A 27,291-nucleotide genomic window follows, 5' to 3' on the forward strand; every position below is an offset into this window, starting at 1 on the left:
TGTTTGACCACAGGGAGACATTATTGCCTCAGTTTGAACAAGTTTACTTTGATCAATATAATGTGATATAGGAAAGACACGTGATATAAAATACTGTTCTATTTTTTTAATTCAAATAGTTAAGTCGTGTATAATAGTGAACAGTTCCTTGATTGATAAAATACGCGAATGCTTCTTGAATGCCTCCCGCAAACAGTTCGATAAATTGAACATGGCGTCGGTGCCTAGAGATGCAGACAACGCAACAGAATTTCAGCACTGTTACCAAAAATTAATGGTTTTTGTTTTCAAAGAAGATGAAAGAACTAGAAGCAATCTCAATGTTCTTATTGATGAGCTTATAGCTCTTGACTATAGCTCTTTAAGAATGATAAATGAGGTATGGCAGTTTGGTTGAATGTTCTATGTATATATTCGCTTGCTTTATTTTCTAATAAACTAATTAAGTTAAATGATAAAGAGAGGGGGCGGGAGGGGAGAGAGTAGAAAGAAAAATGAGAGAAGAAAGTGAGTGTATGTTTTGTATGAATTTAATAACTTATACATTTCAACATTTCGTGCATTTCACCTTTTTTAACATAAAGTTTTCCAGGTATTAGACATTAACTTTCTTATACCCAAATGCTATATATATGCTATATATATATTCGCTTGCTTTATTTTCTGATAAACTAGAGGGGGCGGGAGGGGAGAGCGTAGGAAGAAAAATGAGAGAAGAAAGTGAGTGTGTGTGTGTGAGAGAGAGAGAAGCAAGTAAGTAAACCTTCGCAGAAAATCACGTTCAAATGCTTGTGCTAAAAAGGATTAGTAATAGTCATAAGTAAATTTCTTAATTATTTTAAACTATTTAGTCAGGAAATCGTCTTCTTCGGAAACTATGTTCAATGATTCCCATGAAGCAAGAAAGATTAGTGACAAAGGTTTGCCAGGTGATCTACAATTTCATCAAATACAAAGTTGTAAGTTTTAATTTGTATGTTTTGTATGAATTTAATAACTTATACATTTCAACATTTTGTACATTTCACCTTTTTTAACAAAATTTACCAGGTATTAGACATTAACTTTCTTATACCCAAAGCATGCTTTGTATACTAATGCATAAAGTTTTGTCTATTCAATTTAAGGCAACAGGAAAAGTTACACAAATGGGACAGTAGTTACTTTAAGTGGGTGGAACTAGTTTTATGATAATCCTTACTTTATCATTTGGTTAGCTTGCAATATTTAATAGCAGTTTTCGTCTAAAACTTAGATCATCCTTGTTAACAGGTAGAAATAAAGTGTGAATCACAGTATGCTGAAAATAATGTGTTAATTTTTAAATTCTGGATGAGGATGGTTAAGCAGTTTAAAAGGGTTGATATTTTTTCATATTTTTATGTACATTTCAAATATTGCATTGACAGTATCAGGTGTTGTAGCCAAATAACAATGCTGCAGTGTGTTTGTATTGTATTTATTTACAGGTAACCCTTTCAGGAGCTGAAACGGCACTTGAGATTGCAGAATTTGTAATGAAAGCCCTTAGATTTTGCCCAGATTGGGCCACCATTGAAATTCTTCCAACTCTGGTAGTCTAATAGAAGATTATGGACAATTATTCTTTCAGGTAAAAGTAACAGATTTAAAACAAGTTTGTTGAGTTTTTTCCTAGTTTTTTTATTTGTTTGTTATTAAATTTTCTCAATAAAGTAGTAAATTTTACCTTAATCCTTTGAAACTGTTTATATTATTAGTGTAATTGATTTGAATCATAAGTATTTTACTTCTGCTTTATTAAAGTATCAAGATCTTCTGATTGGAAAACCTGGCATATTAATCAAAATTTTGGAATCACCATCCTCCGATATTGGTGCCACGGGATATGCTGTTCATTGCCTCCGATGCTTGGCTGTCAGGTAAACTAATTTCCTCTTTGTTTCAGTAATAATAGACACTAGCTTGTGATGATGATGATAAATTTAGTTTAGTTAGTTTATTCCTTGCTACTTTTTGAGGAAAATAGGCCACAACAGATGATAAATTTACATTCATATAATGTTCAGCGTTATAGTCGTGGTGCGTTTGTGAACAACAAAGAGACATTTATTTTACAGTATTGTTTATGACCATCATCTGTATTGTAAAACAGCCTTCTGATGAATTTTTTGGTGTCTTTGTTTTTTCTAGAGCTGCGGAAAAAGAAGGTTTGAGCAAGGCATTGGCCATGACATGTTTCACCCATTTATTAAGTCTGCTGCACTGGATGCCCACAATGAGCATGTATCAGAACACTCAGTGCAAGGTTTGCGAGTCATTTCCCCTTGTCTCTTTCTTTTCCAGACTTGCCTTTCAATTGGACCCATTCCTAGGCATTTATTCACTTGTTTATCTGATCTTTGAATGACTACAAATCAGACAAACATGATTCATACTAATTTAGAAGATTTCTTTAATTATATTTCATAGAGCATGTTTTTTTAATGAATCTAAAGGCTTACAATTTAGTTTTTTTCACACTACTCAGAAATTTGTAAATGTATAAGGATTGAAAGATTTATAGCAGATCATAGTATTTGGATTTTTTTTCTCGGGTTATTGTGTAAATCTGTTTTAAAAACTTAATCAGGTAAAAACATAGGTAAATGCACACACTAAAGATTTAAAATGATGTCTTCCTCAATTTGAAAAAGAACTTTTACTATGCCTAAATTTTCTCAAAGCGAGCAATATAATTTAGAAAAATAGTCTTGAAACAGTCTTGCAGTACTTCCTCTCTACTTCTCTAATTTCTGGCAATGCAGCCTCTGTAAATAGTGATGAATAGACTGTATTTATAACCTCAGTGGAACAGCTCACCATGACCAGAACATTGTGTTAAAATCTGTTTAAGTTGCCTGGTCATATTTGCTGAACCTTTCATAATGGCGTCATTAATATCACAAGGATTTACTTTTTTTCTTATACTTGGTTTGTTCTCTTTGTATCATCATGACTTCTTGTCCTTCATGACAGTCATTTGCAATTCCCAACAGATTGTAGTAGATGCCTTGTTAGCATTGCACAGCTTGATGATTGGAACCAAGCTGGATCTGGAGCCTCATCTAGGCACCTTGCTGGCAGCTGTGAAGGTATGATCTGATCACCTCTTTCTGTCACCATATTCACATACTAGTCTTGTCATATGGGTCAACACACTTTAATTGAGAGATGGGGAAAATGTATTTTGTGCTGAGCAACAACTAATGGCCAACACTGAGTTGAGAGAAAGTGAGTGGTAAAGAAAGGAGACAAGTATGAGGATCTATGCTTCTGGGGATTCAGAATTAAAGTATATAAAACAGCAGTTAAGTCTATCCATCATCACAGCCCCTTTAGCCACTTTGTAAAATAGGCTTCTTTTTCTAGGTCAGGTTCTGTTGTTTCCCTTTTGGGTACTAAAGATACTATTGAGATAGATTTCTTTGAAGATAATGGCCAAATCTTCTCACTCTCAGGCCTACATGTTCCATGGTATGGGCCATCCAATCACAATCCCTCCACAACTTTTTCCTGCTGTTACCACAGCATTTGATCACAAGTATGCCAAAGAATCTTCAGCTTTAACTGCAGAACGTATAAAAACAATGGTGCCTGCTTCACCGGCTACATCTAAAGCACGATGCAAGAAAACACGCAAGAGGATAAATGGTGAAACTGAAGAGGCTGTAGCTAGAGACGCAGCAGACAGAGACACCCTCACCTCACAGAACACAGCTGCTGCAGACTTGTCATCAGGCATTGAATCTATATTGCTTCAGCCATCATGGGTGAAACTGACAAGCTCAGATTCTGAATTTTCAGACACAGAAACAGGGCAAGCAGCAAAACTGCATGCTTTCTCCACCAAAGTACGAATAGCAGCCTACAGCTGTCTGACTGCAATTTGCAAGGCAAGTATGGTGCTTTGATCATAGCACCTTCATTCACTTTTTGTATTCTTTTACATAAAAAAAGGCTTTCATAAATATATTTCTGTGCAGTGTAATAGGCATTTGTTCTTTTATAGTGCTTGTCATGTTGAAATATTTAAAATGCTTAAATGACTATTGTATTCTTATGACTAAACTTGCAGAAATCTGTATTCTTGTTTTTATTACCTACTTCCAGGAAAAGTCCTCTTTTAACAAGTGGAATTATATTTGGTGCAGGTCACAGACAAGAGATCCATGTTTGGGTACTGGTCTTCTTTTATTCCTGATTCAGCAGCTGCTGGCAACAGTCCACAAGTGCAGACAATTTTTACTTCCATTTTGAAAGATCCGTCACCAAAAGTAATGATGCGCTATGTTCAGGCCTTCCTTTAGGATGATGACAGTTTCCTCTGTCCCTTTTGCTTCCAGAGCTTTCATTAGGGTTGGGGGGAGTGGGCCAGCTGGCATGTCATGCCTTATCACATCTGATATATATATATTGTTTATTGTAGGGTATAGAATATAGCATTTCGGAAGAGAATTTTAGCTTTTATTTATTATTACTGGGTATTATACAGATCATTTGTATCACATACTTTGACAGACATCTAAGAACTTGCCTGTCTCTGTGTACATGGGACTAAAAGCACAGATTTCATCTGGTTGCTTACAAATTGAGCATGCTGCATGGAGCATTATATAGAGCCTTATATAAATATATCATTTCTTTGATGCGTAGTTTACAAGATTAAAACCCCTACTTATGTTTATAGACTTTATATGTATTACAATTGTCTGTACTGCCTGGTCTACCTATCTAAATAGTTGTTTATTGATTATTGAAATTTGATTAACATGCTGGGCATATTCTTTGTCAGTGTCGTATGGGAGCCCTGGTTGCACTGACAGCCATGCTGGATGGCACAAAACAGTTTCTGGCTGCTGCAGAAGAGAGGTCAACATTTAAATTGAAATGAAATAGTTTATATAATCTGTGATGTTTTTTTTTTTTTTTTTTAGAGATGCAAATGTTTATGATGATAGGGGAGATAGTAATATACAGAAACATCAGCATCTTGTTTTCTATTTTTTTAAGTACCCATTAATTGAAAAGCATGCATAGATGCATAGGCAAGTTGTAAAAACACAGCCAATTTTATGAAGGGAAAATAACATGAATGTATTTACGGAACATGTCGCTTGTACTATGTTATCAGAGGATGTCTTTCCACAGCTCGAATGTGCGGACATCATTCACACCTCTGTCAAGCGTGCTGGGTGCCATGATACGAGAGCTGCACCGGGCTTTGCTGCAAGCACTCATTGCTGAGAACTATAACCTCACCCTCACTCAGCTGATCAAGGTGTGACATAATATTTTTACTTACCTAAGCTTGTGCTTTATAAGCATTTTATATCATTTGTGAAAGGTTGCTTGCTTTTAGGGCATCTTCAAATCCTTCTTAAGTGGGTATTTTCAAGAACTCTGGCATCTGTAAGCTTGTTTAATGTAGATTTGAAATACTTGTCATCCATCAACAGGTCACATGACAATTCAAGTCCATAAGAAATAGGTTTATTTCAGCAGAATGGAGAGATCTTGATAATTTGAATTAAGCACAATGAGCTTCTTGATATTAATAAACCATCATGAACTGGGGAAAAGGTATTGCAGATTCTTAGTTAATTCCACTAAACTCTTTTTCCATTAAAATTGATTGATAGTATGTGTATTTATTGTATATTAGTGTGTATATGCAAAAACATAAGCATATATTCACATACTTCATCAAATTTACCTTTGCCACAGGTTTAGCTAAACAATAGTTCCTAAAACTTGAGCTTTTAAAGAAATCTGAAGTTAGCTTAAGATGTGAGGAGAGAGGAATCAATAGAAAGCGGATGTTCCTTGATGTTGCAGTGTCTGGCTACCCTTGTGGTTAATGTACCCTATCATCGCCTTCAGCCAGGCCTTCTTTCCAGAGTTGTGAAGCAGATTCGGCATTTTCTTGCTCACAAAGGTGTCAAGACAAAATGTGAAAAAGATGTCATTAGGATGTATTACAATTATTATTTATTACAATTATTATTAATTTTTGTAAGGCAAATTTCATGATGAAGTTTAAGTTTTGTTTTAAAATATATTTCTTGTATATAATAGAAATAAAACGAGACTTGTGAATTCCACCTAATTGGCTTGATGTTGTTGACCCATTGAAGTCTTTGTTGTCTTCTGCTCCTTGTTTCAGACTCAAATGTGCGTGTGGCATGTTTAACATGCCTGGGAGCACTGGTCAGTCATCAGCCTCCTCTCATGGAGGTCTATCACATCATCAATTCCCCCACACCTCCCATTGGCATCACACGATATTCTTCAGCCACTTTAGAGTCAAAAGGCATGTCAGCAACAGCTGCTGCGACATCCAGTCTGATGTTGCTACCTGGTCCAGATTGTGGCATGTCACCAAGTGCATGTTCAAGTGATTCTGGAATTGACTCTCAGAGTACAGCATCACCATCTGGTTCTGCAGGGGACAGTAATGGAAGTACAAGTGATGGCATGAGCACAAGGTTTGTGAATCCAGTAGGACTGGACAGCATGGGATCATCAGGACCAGACACTCCTTTGTTGGCAGCTTCTCCTGGGACTCATACACCCGTCTTTTCTGATCAGGTCTGAGATAGATGATAGTGTGACTTTCTACTTTATAATTTATAGATCAAGAATTTTGGAGTGGAGTATATGTGTGTGTGTGTGTGCATGGGCACCTGCATGCTAGTCACATTCACAGAGCAACATTCATTAAGTTTATTTTTCTTTTCTTTTTTTTCTATTTTCTTTTGTAATGGCAAACAGAAATTACTTCATTGTTTTTGTTACACAATGTTTACTGTCTGAGAGCATCTTGAGGTCATTCTTTTAATCTATCGATATCTTGTTAAAAGTTAAAAAAGAAGTCAGCTATAAATATGATAAAATGTTTGCTACATTAAAAATATAAAGTTTCCTATGTCTATAACGCCCCATACTTTAAAGATCATTAAGAACTTACTTTACACGTATTTACACAGATATGTGTGCATGCACATTCGTGCACACACATGTACACATAAGCATGAACACTGACGAAAACAATCAATGTGCCTATTATACATGGTAAGAAAAAAAAATCTTATTTAAATTTGAATTCACAAAGACTTGGTAATATAGACCTTAGATTTGTGTTCAGCTTCTTCAAGCTCAGGCACATGAAACATCATGGCTTATGAAGCACTGCATTAGGAATGTCATGCCACGGTGTGGTGGTGTTGGTAATGGTGATGTTTACACTGATGTTGAGGATGGTGCAGGAGTGTTTGAGCCACTACCTGTGCGACTGGAGTCCTTACAAGTCCTGGCTTCTCTCACCAAATGCTACTTTCCTGTAGTAAGGTAAATGTCACATGTCAGCTGATGTAAATGATGTAAATGTGTGTTAATTGCAAGACTCTGCATGCACACACATAGACATGCATACATATGAGAGATTTAGTTTGTCTTCCAGTTCTGACTTCGAGTATTTCAATATTTATTCCCTTAGAAGATAGGATTCAGGAGAGTTCAACCCAGGTAGCTTCCCTTTTTTTTCCACCCCCCACCTCAACCCCTTCAGCATTGTGATAAGTGAAATAATTTATAGCTACCCAGTTCTTCTTGTCCCACAAAAATAAATGTGCAGCACCATGAAATTTAAATCAGGAAAGCAAAACAGGCTATGAAAGGTGGAAAAAGAGAGGAAAATGAAATAAGAGTCATCTTTGCTGCAGTTCATTATTGTTTTCATTCAACAGAAGGAGCATGGGTCTCATGCAGGACGTGATTCAAAAATGCCTGGAGGATCAGGACCCTGCAGTGAAGCTTCATGGCTGCAAGGTTAGAGGAGACTTTCACTTCAGGTTCTGGAAGCATGGAAAAGTGCACAGTTTTAAAAGCAGATCTGTCCAAGCTTAGCATATGCTGCCATTTTAGTTACATTTGATTTTAGTCTTGCAAAAAGGTCTGAAACTGTGCCCTCAGCCACCCTTAAAAATCTGTAGTAATCAGGAGAACCAAATGCAGAACTATTGTTTTAAAATGATATTATAATCAGGATAATTAAAAGATGGTTTTTAGATAGAGTTAAAAACTGTTTTAAAGAGTCTTATGGATGTTTGCAGGTGCTGGATGAATTGGTGCAAGCAGTGCTGAGGGATGTGCAGGAAATGCAGGCAGGAGCTGAACAGTCACAAACACTTACTTTGTCACAGGTTGGCAGATCTTAAAGCCCCTTGGGCTTACGGACTAAGAGCTGTCATAAAGATTAACAGTCCAAGAATTCTATATTTTGAAACAAAGTCTATTTTGTTCATATGCCATAACTTTACATTTCAAACTGGCTTCTGCACTTTCTCATGGTAACACTGGAGCAAGAAACATAATTTTCAAAGAAATTATTTCCTTGTCAAGACTGCAACTTATTTGTTATTTATATATACATATGGAGAGAGAGTCCTATGTATGGTTTATGTTCTGTCCATTTCTGTAGGCACTGAAATTGTGGCAGATGCTTCTGTCTGGTCCTTTGGTGGAAGTATTACAGAAGCCAGGACATAGTCCCCTTCGTGCCAGTGCCTGCGACTGCATCTCTAATGTGGGTCAGGACATCTTCTCAAGACTTCCTGTGAGATTTTATCTGTTCTTTGCGTAATTGGTGTAGATGTCTATTTAATAGTTATGAAAAAAAATAAATTCCTTGTTCACTGGTACAGGCAGATACACAACAGGAATGCCTGCGACTGGTGCTTCATCTGACTGTGTGTGAGGATCGCCTAGTTGTGGCTGCTGCTGTGAGAGTGCTTGGTGTCTATGTTCTTTACCCTTGTCTCTCTCAGGTAAGTGCGTTTTTTTCAGTGCATAGGGAAAGGTTTGAAAGAGAAAAGCACACAAAGAGGCACACACAGTACTGATTATGTAAAGTACATGTAGAGAGAAATTAAAAGTTGCATAAAGTGTATGTAGAGAGACACACAGTGAAGGTTACAATAAGTACATATAGAGAGACAGTAAAGGTTATGTAAAGTACATGTAGAGACTCACAGTAAAGATTATGTAAAGCAGGGGTCTCAAACACGCAGCCCGCGGGCCGCATTCGGCCCGCGAAACATTTTTGTAGTATGTTGTGCTTGGTGATTAACTCCCGCAGTGAAATTACCTCCGTTATTAGTGACAGAGACAACGTCAATGTAATAGTAATTAATAATTATAAAAACTTTATTTTAGCATTAACTGCAGTGACAGTAGTGTTCGTAAAATTTAATGAAAAAACATTTTCTTTTCGTGGTGCGGCCCGCTGACTGGCTGTTACCCCAGTATAATGATTATGTAAAAATTTAGTAGGTTAATTGGTGTGTGGGCAGTCAAGTGTAGCTGGTTTGTGTCAAGGGTGCAGGATGTGTAAGGCAGAGCTCAGGCCCTTTTTTCCACCACCTTTACCTTTTCTGATAAATCAGGTGTCCATTTCTGCAGGGTAGGTAGTGTCGAGTGTTTTTAGTCATCTGCCCAAGAAAACCACAAACCTGCAGCTTGCTGAGTGTTCTTATACCTACTTTTATAAGTAACTGTTTATTATTCATTTACATAGTTTCCCCTTTTCTTTTTTTCAGGATGTCTCCTTTATGTCTGATGCTGCAAATGCAATTCTGAAGTGCATGAGCATCCCAAGTGTGAATGTCAAAATCAAAGCTGCTTGGGCACTAGGCAACCTGTGTGATGCCCTTGTGGTAAACAGGTAATACCCCTTCCTGTACAACTTTAAGCATTTTGGATTATAAATATTGTCAGGGATTCTGAATATGAAGATTGTTGAAAGGATGCTTCTGTCATCACTTAAGTGAAATATTAAAGAGTCTTCAAGTCAGTTTGTTTATAGTATAGTACTGTTCAGTATGCTTAGTTTATTTAATCTGCAGTAGACAACTTGTTTTGAAGGGACAAGGAGGATAGTTCCTTTCTGGACCAGTTTTCTGACATGCTCCTGTGGTGCATGTTGAACACTGCTACAGCTGCTGTGCAGGACAGCGATAAAGTCAAATGTAATGCTGTGCGAGCGGTTGGAAACATCATGCGATATCTGCCACCAAGAATTCTAAGTGAGCGTGTTTTGTATGTTGGCAGAATGAGAAATCAAAATTATATTTTGCTTTTCTATAATCCTAGCTACTTCCCAAGAAATTATACAGAATAAATATCAAATATTATTTTTTTTTCTTCAAACTCATCAGTGATTCCCTTCTACTTTTTTTTTTTTCATCCTATTTATTTATTATATATATAATTTCTCTTAATGGTAGTCAGAAGTGCCTAGTATAAACAAAAAATCAACAGATTGTGATTCGAGGTACAGGGTTAGCTTAAATAGAAGCCATGTGATGAAGATATAGCAAGCTGGCTATGTCTTTTAGTATACTGGATAGTTTCCCCAACAGCGATTGTATTTAATTGATTTGATGCAAAGTTTGCATATGATATGCTAGTAGAACCAACTCACAGAAACACAGGTCTCATCTCACATTTCTTCTGCCCAGTCTTCTTTAGCCCTTTGAGGACCATAAGGATTGTACACATATAATTTTAGTTATTCTGACATATTTAGGGGTAAAATGACCTGTAGATTCCAAAAATGTTTATTTGAAACTGATATTCCTCATAGTTTTCGAGATACAGCATGGGACAGATACATCCCTAAGGGTGGCAAGAGAAAATTGGCTTAATGTGAGGTATAGGTTTTATCAATATTTTTTATCTAAATAGTGTGTCTTATGTCATTTACATGAGCATTTACTTGATTTTAGATTGTATTTGTAAGGGTAGATTATATTTCAATATTAGACTACTTATTTGTTTTTACTGTGAATTATTTCTTATGCATGCAGTTGTTTTGTGTAGGAAAAAGTCATATTGTGGAGGCTGTGGCACATAGTGTGAAGATCATCCTAAAGACAATTACTTCTGGGCCCATGAAGGTATGAGATAGGCTTCAGTTTCATTAGTTGTCAAAATATTGCAGAACAAAAATATCATGAGGTAATTTTTTTGGAGTGTTTGTTTTTTAACCCCGAAAAGCAAGGATATGGGGGACTAGAAACTGTTCCCATGTTTCATGAGTGAATTGGAGATATGCATGGTTTAGTCCCCAGTTTACTAAAACAAACGAGAGATTTATTGAAAAATTAAAATTTACAGATAAATTAAAAAGTAAATGCTTCCTTTTATTTTCTTCAAAAACAGGTCCGCTGGAATAGTTGTTATGCTATAGCCAATGTCTTTCGCAATCAGCTACTGCTATGTGGAGGTGCACCTTGGATGGTAAGAGGATGATCTTGTTTCAGTTTTCTTTATAAATTATCTTTACCATGCTTATGAGATATTCTGCCACAGTGTCAGAAGCAAATTTAAAAGCAGCTATTAATGGTTCTTGTATTTTGAAGATTTATCCGTGCGTGTGTACACACACACATATTTGTCATGCATTCAATTGAATATCCAGCAAATCTGTTTGTAGTATAAAAGTTTCAGGGTTTGTTGTAGGCGGAGGTTCTGACTGAACTGTGCACTGTGGTACAGGACTGCAAAAATTTCAAAGTCCGCATCAATGCAGCTATTGCTTTTTCCATCCCCTCTGATCGCAAGCATTTTGGAGATTCTTGCCTTTATGTCAGAGTGTGGGACAGTTTAGTAGGTGCTTTGAAAACAGCTGACGATGTAACAGACTTTGGAGAGTTTCGATACAGGGACAGCCTGACAGAGCAGGTATGATTGAGGAAAATAATGCAGAACAATGTTTTATTTGGCTTTTTGTGATGCTTATCCTGCCTTTATCACAAACTTTAATCTGAGACGAGACTTCTCTCAGATAATTATCCTACATTTTAAGAGTAGAGGTCTGGTCTGTAAAAATAGTATCTTGCCATCTGTATGTTACACTTTGTGTGTTATGCCTTGTATATTAGCATGAACATGAAATCAGCTGAGTGGAAATCTTTGCTAAAAAATAATTCCAGCAGTTAAAAATAAGAAAAATTAAAGGTAAGATGCTTTGTTTGTTATAAGGTTGTTTTACTAAAAGCCACCCCTACAAAAGAATTATTTTAGTTGTATGAACTTGAAATTTTCATTACCAAGTACAAATGTTGAGCCTGCTAATATTTTTTTTTCAAGAATGAATTGAAGAATCTTTGTATAGACTATTTCTTTAAACGTTCAGCTTCTAATTGTACAGCGCTATGTCTCACAACTTTGTGCTATGAATTCTGAAAAAGATACTTTCAGCATCAGCAAAAGTTTCTTTAAGCTTCGTAACTTCATGCACCTTGTGCATTTTTATGTTGCCCCTAGTATGTTCATCAATTTACCTTGTCCTAGGTCTGCACTGCTGGCTTGCATTTAATATCCCTGGCTGAGAAGGAAGACATATTGGCCCTTTTACCTGGTCTCCAGACAAATGGTTTTATTTTTCAGAGTCACATTGAGAAATTTTCAGCAATGAAGTCAGCTGGAAAAGGTATATTTTCTGAACTGATACTAACAAGTTTAGTAAAATTTAACATGGTGACTGTTTATTCTCCAGAGGGTGCACTTATATATATGTAGTTCATATCTTGTTATATTACATAGGACTACTATAATCTACACTTGTTTTGGATCAAATAAGATTTATAATCATTAATCATGACAATATTGCTTTTATTGATGATGCAGTTAAGACTAATCAGTTAATCAATGTTAGGCAAATGCTCTTCATCACTTTCCCTTACTGCTTTTAATATGTGTGCGTGTATGCATGTTCCTGATGACTTCTATCATTGGTACCAGTGTTGAAGGCAGTGCAACATAGGCTGAAGGCATTAGCTGCAGGAGAAAATGTCACGGCTGATCTCCTGCTTGGTTTGAAACTTCTTCATGAAATATGTCTACTTCAAAATGGTAATAAGATTCATTTTATTTTCTTCTTTCATCCCTGGCAACAGTATTTTATACACTAGAAGATGATAATATAGCCAGATTTTGTATTGAGGAATGATTCCATCTTGAAAATACTGTCTTGTAATACTCAGACAGGTTACAGTTTTAAACACTTCATTCAGTTCATGGAAACTTCTTTTTGGTTAACATGTTATGTCCACAAATGCAAGTCTTGTAAGTTTGCACACAAGTCATTAAATCAGTTCTAAAACAAAAAATTATTTGGGCAAGTAGATTTGTTGTCAACCTATTTGTATCCAATTTTTGTCTTGCTATATAGAATCACAGGAGAATCACTATTGATAATCATTTGTCATGGGTCACATCATGGTGCTATTTTTGTGCACAATTATTGATGTAAAAATGTATTTCATCATTAAGCTTCATGCAAAATTTGCTATTCACTTAATCACACATGTACCCGCTTAAGCTCCTTATAGGTTTGTCCCCTCGATTCTTTTGCACACATCAGTGGTGCCCTCGCACAATTGTAGACCAGAAAGGTGTAAAAAATGTCGAAAGTTGCATATCTGGTGCTTGATCTTTAAAAACTTAGCTGAATGGTTTGCATTTTTTTTTCAGATATCAGTAGATATATAGAAACCTGTAAATTTCAGCCTCCAAAACCCATCCGTTAATTATCCGCTACAATTCACACCTGTGATGTGTACTATGTCATGTTGGTCCACCATTCACAACATTGCCTGCAGTCAACACCAATCAGAAAAATGGGCAGTCATAAAATATTACCGGAATGTTTTTGTGATTCTTTATGCTCTATTTCCATCAATTTTTGCAGAAGGTTTGTGTTGCCCTTTAAGACTTGGTTTTGTTCTTCCAGCAATTAGGATGTTATTCCACAAATGTCTTTACAGCCATTCTATATTTGACTGTCCACATAGTCAACTGTTTTCTACCAAAGATGTATTAAACATATCATGCAATAGTGATATTCCTGTGGTCAGGAAATCCTTCAGAAAGGATTACTACTATTTTTTAGTGACTGCTTTGTTTTTCTTTTTTTGCTGTATCCTTCATAATCTTAATGTAGACTTTCAATTCAATCCATTATTTTGCTTTGTGCAGAATTTGACGACATGGCTCTGCCTGCAGCACACAAGTCTGCCTTTCAACAGATATACGACTAACAAGATCGCATTTTGCACACTCATGGATGCTGTGCCTGGAAAAAACATGCATTCTATTCTTCTCCGTCCAAACATGCAGCATCTGGATAGGTGTTGCTGCAGTCTTTCTTCTGTGATATGAGTGCTTTTATAATTTAATGTCAGAAATGAGATTACAGGCAACTACAGGACTCCATTGTGTGAAAATACTAAAAACAAGTGATCCTGAACAGATCTGAGGTGAGTGTTCACTCATGAGGACTTGAGAGAACATAAATGAAGACTAAATTTTGTTTGCTTCCTTTCAAGCTTTTTATCCTTAAACACTTAGCAACATGCATCATTCGTGCTGCCATTATCTTTCTGTTTCTGTCAGGGCTATTGACGTGCCTAATTAGAACTATTAAAGTTTTCTGTAAATTTCTACTTGTGAAATGTTTCATTAAAGTGTCTTTATAGATATATATGAAATACAAAGCATCTAAGAAATGAAATAAGTCTTGCATTAACTGTTTAATGGGCTGAAATGCAATACAGTTCTTGTAATACCTAAATAAGGATTCACATATAAACAAAATGTAAAATAGATCCAACATATTTGAAGTACAGCATTTGTACAACCCATGAATATGTAGCACAGAAAAAAAACCCCCGAAAAACACCACAATTTGTGAATACTGAAAGCTATTCATGCAATGCAGTGTACATGAATTCAGATCATTAAGACATTAAGGCTTGTTTTGGGTATAATTATCTCAAAGTCACATGATCAAGAAAAACACCCCGGATTATTGACATCATTGATTTACTTCAGCTCTTGTGATAAGTGACGGACTGGCATTCATGTATTCTCCATGATGGCATGCACTTCAGGGAAAGGGAAGATTCCTAAATACAGAGATCATCACCTTTTATTATCTGCCAGAATTACAAGGCTTAGGCACACAAGTTGTACATAAGTAACGTCAAATTTACAACAAATTAAAATGAAAGCCAACTCCAAAGAGAAGAAAACCATGGTGCTGGCTATTGTCCTTTACCGACAGTAACAAAATTTCAGATACACTGACCATGTAATGTCACAGTGGGCAGAATAAATTCCAAACATGCAAGTAACTGGGGACAGGATTATTCACGATAGATTAACAAAATGGGGCATTTTCCAGTTAATTTCAGATTTCCCAAGCCCCCCCAACTAACAGCCTTAACAAAACACAAAAATGCATAAAACTGGAACAAAATGTAAAGAAAAGTTTTCAGCGACTGTACACAACACCAAATAGATCTTGAACAAAATATCAATAATATCTTAAATGTTATCAAGAGAATATAAATATCTTTATGTACTTCCTGAGACATCAACTAAAATTCAACAAAACAATGCAACTTGTGCCATCCTTTTAAGCCCTCTCCCGACCCCTGGCACTCCACACCTCTGTATGCCCTGACAAGCAAAGAATGTGAATGGTTAAAAATGAAAATTTCAACTTCATTGTGAATATTTTAAATAAAACTGCTTAAGTATTTTAGACTTATGCATGCTAAGACTAATTTTTTAAAAACTCAACTTGTTCCCTCAACAACGAATAGACAAGATTGTGCTGGGATAATCAATGGAGGGCATTATGCCAGGATGAATGACTAGTTTTAAATTTGAGAGTATTGAAAGAGTCGCCACGTGTAAGTTAACTATCTTCACATCAGTCTGAAAGACCATAAAACTTGCTAGTACCTACCATTATTTGGTACATGCATCTCTATGTGCACTACTTACAGCTCTGTTCTAGAGTGTAAGGAAATAGCCACACAACTTTATCATAATTTATTCTTCAGTTTCAGAAGTGCTATTTAAAAGCCACTCAGTATGATAAATCCAAAAAAAGCAAAATAAATAGTAAAAGTAGTAGCACAAATCACAGTATACATTTAGCTTTTAAATCCACTACATCAGATCTACATGACCATCAGCCATTTTACTCCAGCTGAATCCAGGGATGGTTGTTTATATATGTATATATAAGTTCTTTATTCTCTCTTGCACACACATCAACATGATGAATATTTTTAATGGCACTGTGAAAATAAGTATCTAGTTTTTTAACTATATGCAAACAAACCATGGTTATTGTTTTCTTTAGTTTTTAATATGCACAAGACAATTTAAAACTAAATCGGACGCAGAAAGAAAAAAAATCGACAACACAGTAACTATGTATCCTACACGTCATGTAGCACTTTCTTTAAAATCTATGTTGACTGCTTCTGATACAGCCCTCTAACTATTAAATTCCTCAATTTCTGTTGAGAAATACTTATCTAGATTCTTGTCTCTGTCAATTTCTATCTAGCCTCCTACATATTAACAGCTGTGATACCTGCCTTATGCTACATGTTGTAAGCAGAACTAAAAGAAGTGTTTGTGGAAAGCGGTCTACAACTGCGATAAAAACTATATACATGTCTGACACTGCCTCTCCTAAAAATGTAATGCAAACCAAAGAAGAGCAAGATGAAATTTAAATATCAAGTTAAACATCAAATCACAGCAACAGCAGCTACATTTTCTGCCTGACTGCCCTCTTTGTTCCTTGTAAGCAATTTCATAATTGTTGAAATGTAACATGCTAATCACAAGTCCATTTCTCATGATTACGAACAATCCCGTTTCATTACCAGCAATTTGTGCAGAGGTTAACTATCCATCTGACAAAATAATACATTGTACTTCCTAATTTCAATGAAAAAAAAAAGCTCTAATTTTGCTTATCTTTAGCCTTATAGCTGTCCTTTTAGCAATTAAACCCAGACAGCTAATAATTTGTTTTAGACAAAAAGGAAAAAAACTTTTCTCAATCAGTATTGACCTTTTTGTCTTCTACAACTAATTACAATCACAATCATGCTTTACCGCAACTGAAGTTCACCAAATGGTCTGTCCAAATCAAACTATAATAAGCAATTTCTGTTTTGCTGTGAACGCAAGAAATTGTGTGGCAGCCTAATGCGATAAGGCAGCCTAATAAAACAATTAAAATATAAAAGCATGCCTGCATCGATTGAATAATCACTCAACAACTTATCATCGTTTCATCATTACTTATTTCATATGCATCAACCCTGCTATTCACTTTAAAATGTTCTTCCCAGTTGTGCCATCTCAGAGCATCCCTACAAATTGTAAGCAACAAAAACATTACTCTTGCAAAGAAGGTTTGCTTGTCCAAAAGGAACAACAATAAAATGTATAATTTAGAGTCCACTTCAATCTTTTCAATCGGACCACTTTTTTTTTTCAAAAGACAAACCTGCATGTGCGACAGACCAAATATTCCCAATAATCAAAACTGATCAAACTTGATCTAATTGAAATGATGACCCTTCACCCTTTGGCCACAAAGGTAGCTATGTGAGCCCCCCAAAATTTAGAGCAAGTTGTTATAAAATTCATATTTTATACATCTTAATAGATTTCACATTTTAAGAACAGTAACATAAAGCAAAATTCCATAGCTGCAACAGTTTTGCATAATGTTACCTGCCCGTGCTAATGCACATCAAATTTATTTCCACAAGGACAATCCGTATACATATGTACAGGTGATAACATGCCCCAGACTGCCACACAAACCTAAAGAAATGCATACAGGAGTACACCAATGGAATTCAAGTATGCCGGCTTTAAGTAAATGCTGACAATACTTCTGTCCTTGAATACTTTTTCACCTGATGCTTTAGGTGCTTGTTGGTTGCAAAGGCCCTTCAACATTAGCATCATCTTTTCTGCAAGAGATTACAACAAATTATTTTCATTTTGCAAGCCAGATTTTAATAAATTACTCCATCCCAACCCCTGTACCATGTATCAGGCCCTTAACAGTCCCCCAACTTGCCGTTCAAGGTGGAAATGTACTTGTGTTTCTTTTTTAATCCAGCTAGATCTCAAGATTCATTAAGTCTTTTATGCATTTGTCATGACTAATATATGGTCAAATGTGTTTATAAAATGATTGGGTTTTGCCCATCCACCAAGTATTGGAAACAACTTACAAAAACAGTCCATAGATAGGTCATTAGCTGCACTTTTTGTTTTCAAACTTCCTCAGTAACCAGATTATTCCTAATGTTAATAAACCACACAGCACCAACAAAAGCACACAATATTCAACTTTACACATCTCCTTCAAAACAACTCACACTGCCTGCTCTGCTGCCACACCATGCTGACCTATAACTAAAAAATATTTTCATCCCCTTCCAGCAAAAAACATCCTGGGCACAACAAATACCAATCTGTGAGTGCATCAAGCTACACTTATGTTACAAGCACTGGAAAATCTTAATGAACTCCCAGGCATCATGGAGGTAACCTCAATAAAACTTGTATCTATCTCGCACACCTCAGCAGACATCCTTGTAAGTCCAGAAATCACAACAGCAAACGACAAAAAGAACATTGGAACTCCCCAGACCTTCCTCCCTCCCCAATCAAACATGCAAATTCAGAAAAAAAAAAATCCACAGGCCATCCTTCTGATCATAACTGAGCAAGCAGCATCACCACGATGTGGCACTATTTCCACATCTTTTGGAACAAAAAATAAAATCTGCCAAAGGAGCAGAGAGCTCAACGCACAACACCAAATCAAACAGGCAAACTGCTCAACCATGGACATGCTTGGTGGCAGCTGACCATGCATCAGGCATGAGACCTTACCACAGACACAAATCAGTGGCAACTTAGCATCACTATAACATGTCTGAGTCCCACGGCCCTTCCCATGACAGCATGGTGACAAGCTGAAACATGGTAGCATGATGCTGGCAAAAAATGGGCATTAAATTATTAAACATAACTCAAAACATGGTAGCATGATGATGCTGGTAAAAACAATGGACATCAGATTATTAACTATATCTCTAAACACTCGTCTAACTATGACAACTACCACAATTTTATGCCATAAGTTGATGTCATCCATTTTCAAAAAAATGATTTAAGTTTTTGAGATGTTTATACAAAATAAATTCATGCAACTAAAAAAAAAAAAAAAAAAATGAAAAATTTTACAGAGCTGAAGTGTATTTATGATAATATAACACTAAGGTATTCATGAAAATGACAGTAGTAAACAGAAAACATAAGAACTGTCTAAATTTATAATCCTTAAATAAAATAACTGCTCCAGATCCTGTTGAGTCATTTCAAAATTGATGTTTTTCTTCTGTGATATATTGTGGCAGTCATAATATGTTTCTGTCAACTTGCAATTATCGCATGCTTGTTCTGGGGACTACATTTCAACCAAACATTTCAAGATATATCATTGCTCACATGAAAAGAAATGCAGAACTGCAAATATAAGTTAATGCAGCCAGGCAGCTTGTGTAGATTTTTTAATTTAGTGGGTGACGCAATCAGCAGTCAAGTGCAAAAAAGCATACATTATAGTCTAGAAGGTTCCGCAACTAACATGGCCATGCCATAAACATTACATTACTCATCATTTAGTATAACGAGGTGTGTGCATCTAAAAAGCATGTAACTAACTTTACAGAACTAAACAAGCAGTGTGATGAGTGTTTTCACTAAATCTTTCTATCAAAGCGATCTTTTCTGCTTGATTACAAAGAAAAGCTGCAGATCCCTTAAAATACTGCCTTTTGCAAAAGCTGATTTAGAACTAGACTGACTTGAGTTGTTGAATTGAACTAAAAATATCAAATGAAATCTTGCTGTGGATCATATTTTTAATTCAAGCACAAGAACAGTTCATCTTGCCACACTTGTGAAGTTGCTATCCCGACAGTAGATGTACTTTTCTTCACACTTCTTTGTTTATAGACATTATATTCTGAGCCCCTCTCTAAGATCCAAACTGTGTATGACTATCATTCCTCCCTTAACAAGCACTGACTACCAGATAAGCCGACCTGCCACTACTAGTTGTTGGCGAAGACCTGACTAGATGCAGCAGTATATACATGACTGTATACAGAGTTACAACTGCATGATTGAATAAAGAAATAATTTAAGAAAAAAGTATAAAACATATTTGTACTCTCAGAAACAAAAGTTCACAGTAAGCTGTTTTTACACTGTTCTGATTCATTGTTCTGTTTCTTTTGATTTTGCCTATTAACGCCTGTCTCACCTGGAAACCCCAATGCTCAGATCTTCTTGCTTAATCTGTTTATCATGTCAGGTCTAACGGTGCACCACCTCCCTTCAATACATTTCATGAAATGACGAATTTCCCCATTTCCCTCAAAAATATCCTTCCTTTATTTCTCTCTTTTGGTTCTGTGTGCTTTATATTCACGCTCCATTTCAGATTTTTATTCATCTTGCACAGTTATTTACATCTGTCATTTCTCTGAAACTTATGGCTTTTCTAGTGGCAGACGCAGATATTTCAATGAACTACTATTATTATTAATTTTTTTTAAATTCCTACTTCATTACAGAAAACAGAAAATGACCTCATAGGTGATCAAATAAATCAAATACTCAAAATGAAACAAATTTATGTCACATTCATGCTAATGTGTACTGGCATCTCAAACTGAATCCAAAACAGAAAAACATCAAATGGGAGAACAAAAAGAAAAGTAAAAATCAATAAAGCAACCAAAATGTGTTTCTTCACAGGGATCTACCAAAAAGCGCTCAGCAACTTGGTTGAGTTCAATCAAAGGCATGCCTATTTGCCTGAAACAAGGTGGAATCTTCCTTCGTATAGGTGGCTGGCTGTTACAAAATATTTTTATTTCTTTGTGCACAAAAAGGTGAATCTTCCTTCATCATGGATGTGTCTGTGCCCTAATGCATTAAATTCTGTGTATGTAAAGGAAATAATTTGCTAGTTAACAGCATGAGTATGCAAGAGAGACAATACACAAATGTGGTGGAAGCATCTCAAAGGTAGAAATGCTCTCACCTAAAGGTACTAACAGATGTGATATTGTAAGGCATTTGGGTTTGACCATCGCACTGGTGAGACATAAGTACTTTGCCATGATCCCAAAATTGAGCCCTACCCTCACCTAATGAAGGTAATAAGTATAGACGAGATTTTGAAACATTAGTTGATGGGTGAAAACTATGGAATATCTAAGTATTATTCTCTTATTGCGAGACATGGTCAAATGAATGTAAAGTCAGAATTTTTCAATGTATTTATTTAATCAGTCAAATATGGGAATGAATGCAAAAATTTAAAAAAAAAAATTATAGTGAGAATTTGAGCGGCACACATGCAATCGGCACTGACTTATCCAAGAATCCATTTCCATAAGTTGTGAGTACTGCTATAAAACTTTTGTTATAGTCAACAGCATTCTATTCTTTGAATTTGTGTCATGATGATTTCCTTACATAGGATGCGTGAGGTTATATGTAATATTCCTTGCTGGTGTTTGTTGCCTGCCTGTTTGTTCCACTTGTTGATCAGTATATATTTCTAAATGTGATCTGGAATGCAGACCAGCATTGAATATCAATTATGAAAGATCCAGCTAGTTATCTCTTCAAGTCCTTGTCCTTGTCCTTGAAAAAAAGAGAGAAAAGAATGCCCAACTAATGCGGCAGGATCCAGACAGTCCAAGGGAATTGTTATTTGTTGAAAGAATGCACAATTGTTATGAGAGCATTTGACATGATTGTGACAATACGCAAATGGTCACTTCAATTTTGTTTATTATTTATGCATGAAAAGGTGAAGCTTCCTTTGTAAAAGTGACTTATATGATATGTTTCTTTTTCACTTGTTTGTGCACAAAAAGGTGAAGCTGTGATGACTGATGTCAGGACTGGTTAATCTGAATTACCATGCAACAATCTTAAAAATGGCAATCTACGTACGGAAGATGATTCCACAAGTGGTCTCGCTCTCAAATTCTTCCTCTTACCACAGGTTTCTCTCATTCACACACACACCTCCCCTTTAAGCATGCACAACAATAATTCATCTAAATTCCCCCATATTTTTAGGTTAGTGCAAAAACAACTAGCAAAAACATCAGTACAACTTTTAAGGCCAGTGATGCAGCACTAGTGTACAACTCACACTGGACATGCCGTGAGGGTCTTGTTCAACTCCTTCTCCATCCTGAGCGCAGTTCATGTAAGATTCAGGGAATAAAATGATGTTATATGAAGAACATAAGTCTGCATATTCACAAGCAAGCACACAAGTACACAGGCACACATGTATGTACACATGCACATACAAGCTGCCCACTCTCATGCTTTCTTTCTTCCCTCCTTCATGTTCCTCTCCTCTGTCAACCCTGGTCAATCTGACCTAATTCTATTTCACTCTCTCTCATCCACAGGTACATTTGCACTCACACAGGTGTGTACACTGAAATGAAGTCTAAAGAAATGGTGACAGTTTGGATCAGAAACACTTTTTAAGAATATACACGACAACCTTATCCCAGTTTTAACAGATCTTTTGCCAAAACGACAACAGAATTAACCGCTAGACGCTCCGCCCCTTGTGATGTCATGGCCAATATCATGACTTTAGAGAATCTGTAGGAGAAATTTTCCCAGGCAGTTACTTCAGTCGTTCCAGACAAACACCATGTCTAGCCCTCATAGTAAAATGTTTACTGATTTATGCAAAACAGTCATGGTATAAAGATGCCTCTTAGGTTTGTGCAACTCTGATTCTGGACTTGAGAATGGACCAGTGACATTCCTACCATTTCCAAGACCATATCATGACAGGAAGAAATGTCTCAGATTGATAAAACTTATTCCAAACAAACACACCAAAAAAAAATTTTTTTTTTTCACACACTGAATAACTTTCTTAAAAGGGACTGAAATATCTGAACATGTGCACTCACATACATGTCCAACTTACTGTTCCTAAACATAAAAAAGTCTTCATACAGTCCCACCCGTCCATAAGCAAATCCACAAAATTTACGAATGTGTAAACTATTTGGTCTCCACTGATGTTTATATTTTGCACCAACTAATTGAAACGTTTCTCTATCTCACTCACAAGTACACACAAAAACAGAGGATCTTTGCATGTATTTTCATTACATGAAATAATTTGCACCCTATTTTAGAACAATGAAAGTGTTGAAAAAATAGGCTGTTTATTTAAGCTCCTCAAAGCGAGAGGATGGAGAAGAAAAGACAAAAACTTTCGTATGACAAAAGACAACAACAAGATGACAGCACCAACTCACTTGTGCAACTTCCCAGCCTTCAGCCTCGCCTCCCATTTGATAGTGCTGCTTGCGGAGTTCTCCCAGTCGTCTCCGCTCCCTCTCAAGCTCAGTCTCAAGCTCCATGACACGAATCTGCCAACAGTCAAACAAGAACCTCATTCACACAAATCTGCTGACCCAATATAGCAGATGACCATTTATTTGTTCATCCCTCTGCAAGCACATGGATAGAAGCAAAAGCTGATGGGTGTAACTAATCCTAACCCTTTAAAAAACATAATGAAATAAAATTGTGTGAGAAGTGAGAACAGACTCAAGAATGCAGATAGAGAATTCAATTAGTTTAGCTTGTCAGTCAGATCAAGGACAAACAAAATCACAGCAAACAAATTAAGTGACACTACCTGAGTTTGCATTTCCATCTTCTTGGTCTGATGAAGAGACATGTTGCTGAAGTCCATAAGCCCTGAACAGTAAACAAGCACAAAATTAAAACTGTGACAACCGATAGTGATTTACAAGGAAGAAAAAAAAATCCACATCACTCACATAATAAGCTCTCCTCTCAAATGCAGCCTCACACATAAACAAGTGGACAACCTCTCACTAAATGAGCATCCTACAGTATCAAATCATGCATCTGAGAACTCACCTGCATCCTCCACAATCTGTGCCCCAGTCTTGGCAGAAGCCACTACAGAACCAGTGCAAGTGTTCACACTCTTGGATGCAGATGACAAAGCTGCCAAGTTCTTGGAGCCACGATCAGCTTTGACCTTGGAAGCAACCACAAGCTGTGTGGTGCTGGCGGCGATCTCGTGTGCACATGCCATCAGTTCTTCAAATTTGCCTTTACCCTGCACCACCCTGTCTGCTGTGTCCCTGTCAACCCCATTCACAAGATCCATCATACAGAAATCAGGGTGTAGCTGTTTCTAGTACTATCATCAATTCTGCTCACTGCTCTTCTCTGCAAAGCTTTCTTTCTAAGTACATATTGCCCTCCAACTTCTCATTCCCAAGCACACAGACATACGTAAGTGCATACACATCCAACTCACTCACCAATACCTCTCCCACACAGACCAGTACTCCCCCAATATATATATCTCACACACACACACGCGCATACACAGAGAGATACTTACAGGAGTGCAGTTGCACCCCAACCCACAGCTTTGGCAGCAGACAATAAACCTTCTGTCCATCTGTGGTTTTTCTTATAGAAATCTTTTGATGATGATGTTCCCTGATGGAAAATATGTAAACATTTGATTCATATCTACTTTTCTTTTACAATTTCCTTGACATTTCTAGAAACAAAAGCTGATAATGTAAAAACACCAACAGAAAAAACTCTTGACTGTATTTAGAATTCATTAAAAGTAGAAAGGGAAGGGGGAAAGAAATTACTGACAGTCTGTCGAACAAGGTTCACCACATAATCTTTCAAACTACGAATAATTATTTTATATTTTTCACCATGAGGTGCAAATTATTCATTGAAAACTTACCCTGCCCTGCATAATAATTTCTTTCTGCAGATCCCTGGACTTCTCCACCAACACTTTGATAGCCTGCAAGTTACAATGCCATAAATAACAAGATGCTGATGTTGATTTTATACCGTGACTATCAAGTGTTCTTCTATACTTTACAAACTATATAGCACAAGCAATGAGTGAAGTAGGCGTCTACATGTGTTAATTTCTCAAACCTAATTCTATTAAACCACTGACTGTGACAGGAAGTATAAAAATAAACAAAATAGACTGCATTTATTATGACACAACAAGAAATGTTTAGACTCACCTTCATAAGCTCTGTGCAAGAATCTAAAATTCGTTCGTTGACCTCCAAATTAATGCCTGTAGTATCTTCTCTAGTTTTCTGAAGCATTTGCTGGGGAGGAAAAAAGTGTGATAGCTATGATAATATTCCTAGGTAATATGGGAGTGGCTCTATGACTCAAAACTGACAATTTTCTTTTTTTACCATAAAAAAGAACTGCGTTAACAGGCCTCTGGTTTATTTAACCATTTTTTGTGAAACAAAGAACATAAAGATAACAGAAAAATGGATGGAGAAGGTAGTGGCTAATGCTGTTTTCGTGAGCTCATAAACATTATCCAGGGGTTGTATGAAGACTTGTTCTGCCAAGTTATCCACAATGGCAAACTTGCTGAGCCTTTCCTAATGAAGATAGGTTAAGACAGGGTTCTTCCTGATTGTCATAGACTGGATTATGCGTAAGACAACTCAAGACAACAACACTGGTATCAAAAGGACCTTCACAAAACAGCTACAGAACCTGGAGCTTGCAGATGATATTCATCTCCTATTTCATCGGCAAAAACATGCACAAACCAAACTGAGTAACCTAGCAGAGGAAGCAGAGAAGACTGGCTTAAAAGTCAAGACATCAAAAGATACAAATGGGGCTGGATAGGACACACCCTGCACAAACCAGCTGACACCATTGCCAAGCAGGCACTCGACTGGAACCCTCAGGGGAAGAGGAGAGTTTGGGAGACCAAAGCAGACTTGGAAAAGAACAGTAGAGAGCGAGGCAAAGGACGTCGGAACCACATGGACCCAACTGAGGGGTGCTGCCCAGAACTGTGACCACTGGCGATGTGTTGTTGCAGCCTCACACTCCTCGAGGAGTAACCAGGAAGTAACTAAACTAATGTGTTCTTCTCTAGGGGAAGGGGGATAGTGAAGGTACTCCTGTGACTTTTTGATGTTGGACAATACACTCATCTCAGGGCCAAATTTTTATATGGAAACCATCCTTGTGAAGCAAACGATGCAATGATGATAGAAGAATGGATAGAAGAGGCAGTGGCTGAAGGTACTTGTTCTTTACAAAAAAAAAAGGGGGGGGATAGTTCTATGACCTTTTAGTGAAGGACGGAAATGCATTTAATCGTTCCAACCTGCATTTTTTGAGCAGCAGCTTCAATGGCTGCTGTTGTAGACTGCATCTCATTTTCGACAAGGTCTCCAATCTCTTTGACCTTCACATCCTCCATCTTTGGTACAAGTGCTTCAGCCAGCTGAAGAACATGTTGCACCTTCTGTTTTGTTGAATTAATCTCATCTGGAACAGCTGCCATGTTGTTCTCGAGGGAGTTCAGCAAAGACAAGGCAAAACCTCCAGCATCTTTACAGGCATTGGTCAGCTCTGAAAGGATTGTTCATAATGCTGAAGAGGCCATAATTTCTGTTACTCATATTTTATTTATAATTTCATTTTCATGTTGAAAACAAGTAGGTAGCCATGTACCATTTTTTTTAACATTTCAAAATTTCTTATGCTAGGATTTTTGCAACTGAACATTTGCAATATGCCATTCTGTGTATTATGTACAGAATAATGCATCACATGTTATGTTATTTTCTTAAAGTTAACAAAATCGCTTTTCTGTTAATCGCATTTTTTTATTTTTTAAAATGCGTTAGCATTTGACATTTCTCCACTTTGATAGCGTCTGGAATTTGTAACTAAATGAAACTTCTCTGTATCTTCCCTCACCCTCTCCTGGTTCTATCTGAGCTGCATGGGCAGTAGCAAAGCCATGGAGCAAGGAGTCAGCCATGTGATGTGATAAGTCACTGATTGCGGTTACAAATTCCTGCAAGTCTGCGAAAAGAAAATAAGAAGTAGAAGGTAACATCCTTAGTCCCAGTCTGAATTATTCAATATTTCAAGTCAGGCTATAATTAGGAATTCATCACCTCTTCACTAATTAAACAAAAAATTAAATAAAACCTGCTAATGCCAAAGAAAAGGTTGATTTAAAAAAGAAACAAACATTCCTGTTCAATACTACTACTGTGATCAAGACTACTGGAAAAGTCTTTACAGTCATCCCTCACTATGTCATGGTTTACTTATTGTGGCTTCACTGTACCGCAGGATTTTTTAATATATGTAACTCTGTATCGCGGAGTTTTCAATATATTGTGTGATTTAGCAGTATTCATATAATAT

General features: G+C 36.5%; 2 protein-coding genes across 15 annotated transcripts in view; one reads left to right on the top strand and one right to left on the bottom strand.

Annotated features, from left to right (window-relative positions):
* Positions 1–203: 203 nt before the first annotated feature.
* On the top strand, positions 204–14,528 carry LOC112561194 (HEAT repeat-containing protein 6-like). Its single transcript, XM_025233524.1, is given in 26 exon segments — positions 204–379; positions 852–959; positions 1,470–1,586; positions 1,589–1,612; positions 1,786–1,901; positions 2,173–2,287; positions 3,018–3,113; positions 3,480–3,914; positions 4,173–4,295; positions 4,814–4,890; positions 5,170–5,299; positions 5,857–5,956; positions 6,185–6,609; positions 7,166–7,368; positions 7,767–7,848; positions 8,133–8,222; positions 8,501–8,635; positions 8,724–8,846; positions 9,618–9,742; positions 9,943–10,103; positions 10,900–10,976; positions 11,242–11,319; positions 11,542–11,763; positions 12,376–12,514; positions 12,826–12,936; positions 14,062–14,528. Coding segments are annotated over 26 exon segments (3,642 nt in total). The 5' UTR covers positions 204–211; the 3' UTR covers positions 14,124–14,528.
* Positions 14,529–14,596: 68 nt separating this feature from the next.
* The window catches only part of LOC112561192 (huntingtin-interacting protein 1-like), a 36,060-nt gene continuing 23,365 nt past the window's right edge, over positions 14,597–27,291 (bottom strand). For 4 of the 14 annotated variants that reach the window (XM_025233511.1, XM_025233523.1, XM_025233520.1 and 1 more), the window contains 11 exons: positions 26,833–26,940; positions 26,234–26,481; positions 25,107–25,196; positions 24,809–24,871; positions 24,443–24,543; positions 23,947–24,176; positions 23,699–23,760; positions 23,313–23,426; positions 22,169–22,210; positions 18,817–20,850; positions 14,597–17,882 (listed from right to left, as the gene is read on the bottom strand). In XM_025233511.1, coding sequence (XP_025089296.1) covers positions 20,788–20,850; positions 22,169–22,210; positions 23,313–23,426; positions 23,699–23,760; positions 23,947–24,176; positions 24,443–24,543; positions 24,809–24,871; positions 25,107–25,196; positions 26,234–26,481; positions 26,833–26,940 — 1,121 coding nt within the window. In that variant the 3' untranslated portion in view covers positions 14,597–17,882; positions 18,817–20,787. Of the gene's footprint in view, positions 17,883–18,816; positions 21,649–22,168; positions 22,211–23,312; positions 23,427–23,698; positions 23,761–23,946; positions 24,177–24,442; positions 24,544–24,808; positions 24,872–25,106; positions 25,197–26,233; positions 26,482–26,832; positions 26,941–27,291 lie in introns of those variants that run through there. The other 10 variants (XM_025233519.1, XM_025233510.1, XM_025233516.1 and 7 more) reach the window with 10 other exon arrangements.

Source organism: Pomacea canaliculata, linkage group LG4, assembly GCF_003073045.1.
Source record: "Pomacea canaliculata isolate SZHN2017 linkage group LG4, ASM307304v1, whole genome shotgun sequence".
In the NCBI taxonomy this organism is placed as follows: Eukaryota; Metazoa; Mollusca; class Gastropoda; order Architaenioglossa; family Ampullariidae; genus Pomacea; species Pomacea canaliculata.